We start from the raw sequence: 1,265 nt of genomic DNA, 5'->3' as shown, positions 1-1,265 counted from the left end.
ATGGATAAGGCGAACAAGTCTTATGGGGAAATAGAAGAGATTTTAGATGACGTTGAGCAGAGGTTTAAGCAGATCAAGAAATTTGACTTACTTCCTCATCCTCCCTATGATCACCACTTTTTAACGTATGACAGAAATTTCAAGAACATGGTATCGGGAAGCACCTTTCACCAAAGGATCGAAAACGAATGGTTTTCGTTGGAGAACAAACTTCCAAGTTCCGTTCTTGTTAGGTCTTATGAGAAGAGGATTGATCTTATGAGAGCAGTCTTAGTTGGTCCACCCGATACCCCTTATGCCCATGGCCTCTTCTTCTTCGACATACTTTTTCCAAGAAATTACCCCAATTGTCCTCCAAGGATTCACTACCATTCTTATGACCTTGACTTGAATCCATATTTGGATCCCAAGGGCAAGGTTTCCCTTAGCCTCTTGGAATATGGGATCTCCGTGAGTAACTGGTACTGCGGTGTTCAAGACAAGTGGAATCCACCAAAGTCAGACATATTGCAAGTGCTCACAGCTATTCAAACTTCAGTCTTGAGTGCCAACCTCTTAAATCCTGGTGGTAGAGAAGGTTTGCGAGAATCCAACAACCTAGAATGGCTCAAATACAAGAAAGCCTTAACCTTGACATGCAAGGGCATGCTTTATATGCTGAGGGAACCCCCCTTGAACTTCCAAGATTTTGTAGAGGGATACTTTAGGACAAGAGGTCACTACATTCTGTTGAACTACAAGAAGCAAATGGATGGCAGTGACTTCATGCATAAACTTTTCCTTGACCTCTACAGGGCATTTGAACAGAATGGAACCTATTGCAAGCATCATCTTTCGGAAGTACTTCAAGGAGCGCACCTGCCTGAAAAGGAAAAGACCAACAAGAAAGGGTTTGTTAAGAATGTTGCAACCATATTGAGTGACTTCCTAAACTGAAGAATGCCCGAGAAAAAGATTGTAGTAGTAGTTAATTTATGCGGATGAGCAGAATTTAACTTACAGAATCATTCTTTTTATTTTTCAATGCTAGTGAACTTACCTTATTGAATCATCAATTTCTCCCCAACCATTTATTGTTGAGCTCCCGAATGCGGAGCAGTAAGCATATTCCCCTGCTGCACATATTTCTGATGGTAATATGTGCATCTTTTTATTTTTTCAATGCTAGTGAACTTACCTTATTGAATCATCAATTTCTTCCCAACCATTTTTTGTTGAGCTCCCGAATGCGGAGCAGTAAGCATATTCCCCTGCTGCACATATTT

The 1,265-nt window shown here is 40.8% G+C and overlaps 1 protein-coding gene across 1 annotated transcript; it reads left to right on the top strand.

Annotated features, from left to right (window-relative positions):
* LOC109243676 (probable ubiquitin-conjugating enzyme E2 24) lies at positions 1–936 on the top strand. The gene has a single exon (XM_019410646.1). The coding sequence runs from the start codon at positions 1–3 to the stop codon at positions 934–936; it is 936 nt and encodes a 311-aa protein (XP_019266191.1).
* The last annotated feature ends 329 nt before the right edge of the window (positions 937–1,265 follow it).

The sequence above is a fragment of the Nicotiana attenuata genome, unplaced genomic scaffold (genome assembly GCF_001879085.1).
Source record: "Nicotiana attenuata strain UT unplaced genomic scaffold, NIATTr2, whole genome shotgun sequence".
Lineage (NCBI taxonomy): Eukaryota > Viridiplantae > Streptophyta > Magnoliopsida > Solanales > Solanaceae > Nicotiana > Nicotiana attenuata.
The sequence above is the reverse complement of the archived record's forward strand: the minus strand, read 5'-3'. Positions and strand labels throughout refer to the sequence as shown.

What these genes read in the sequence shown, in the direction of transcription:
- LOC109243676 (XM_019410646.1), top strand. Translation starts at nt 1, where the DNA reads ATGGATAAGGCGAACAAGTCTTATGGGGAAATAGAAGAGATTTTAGAT.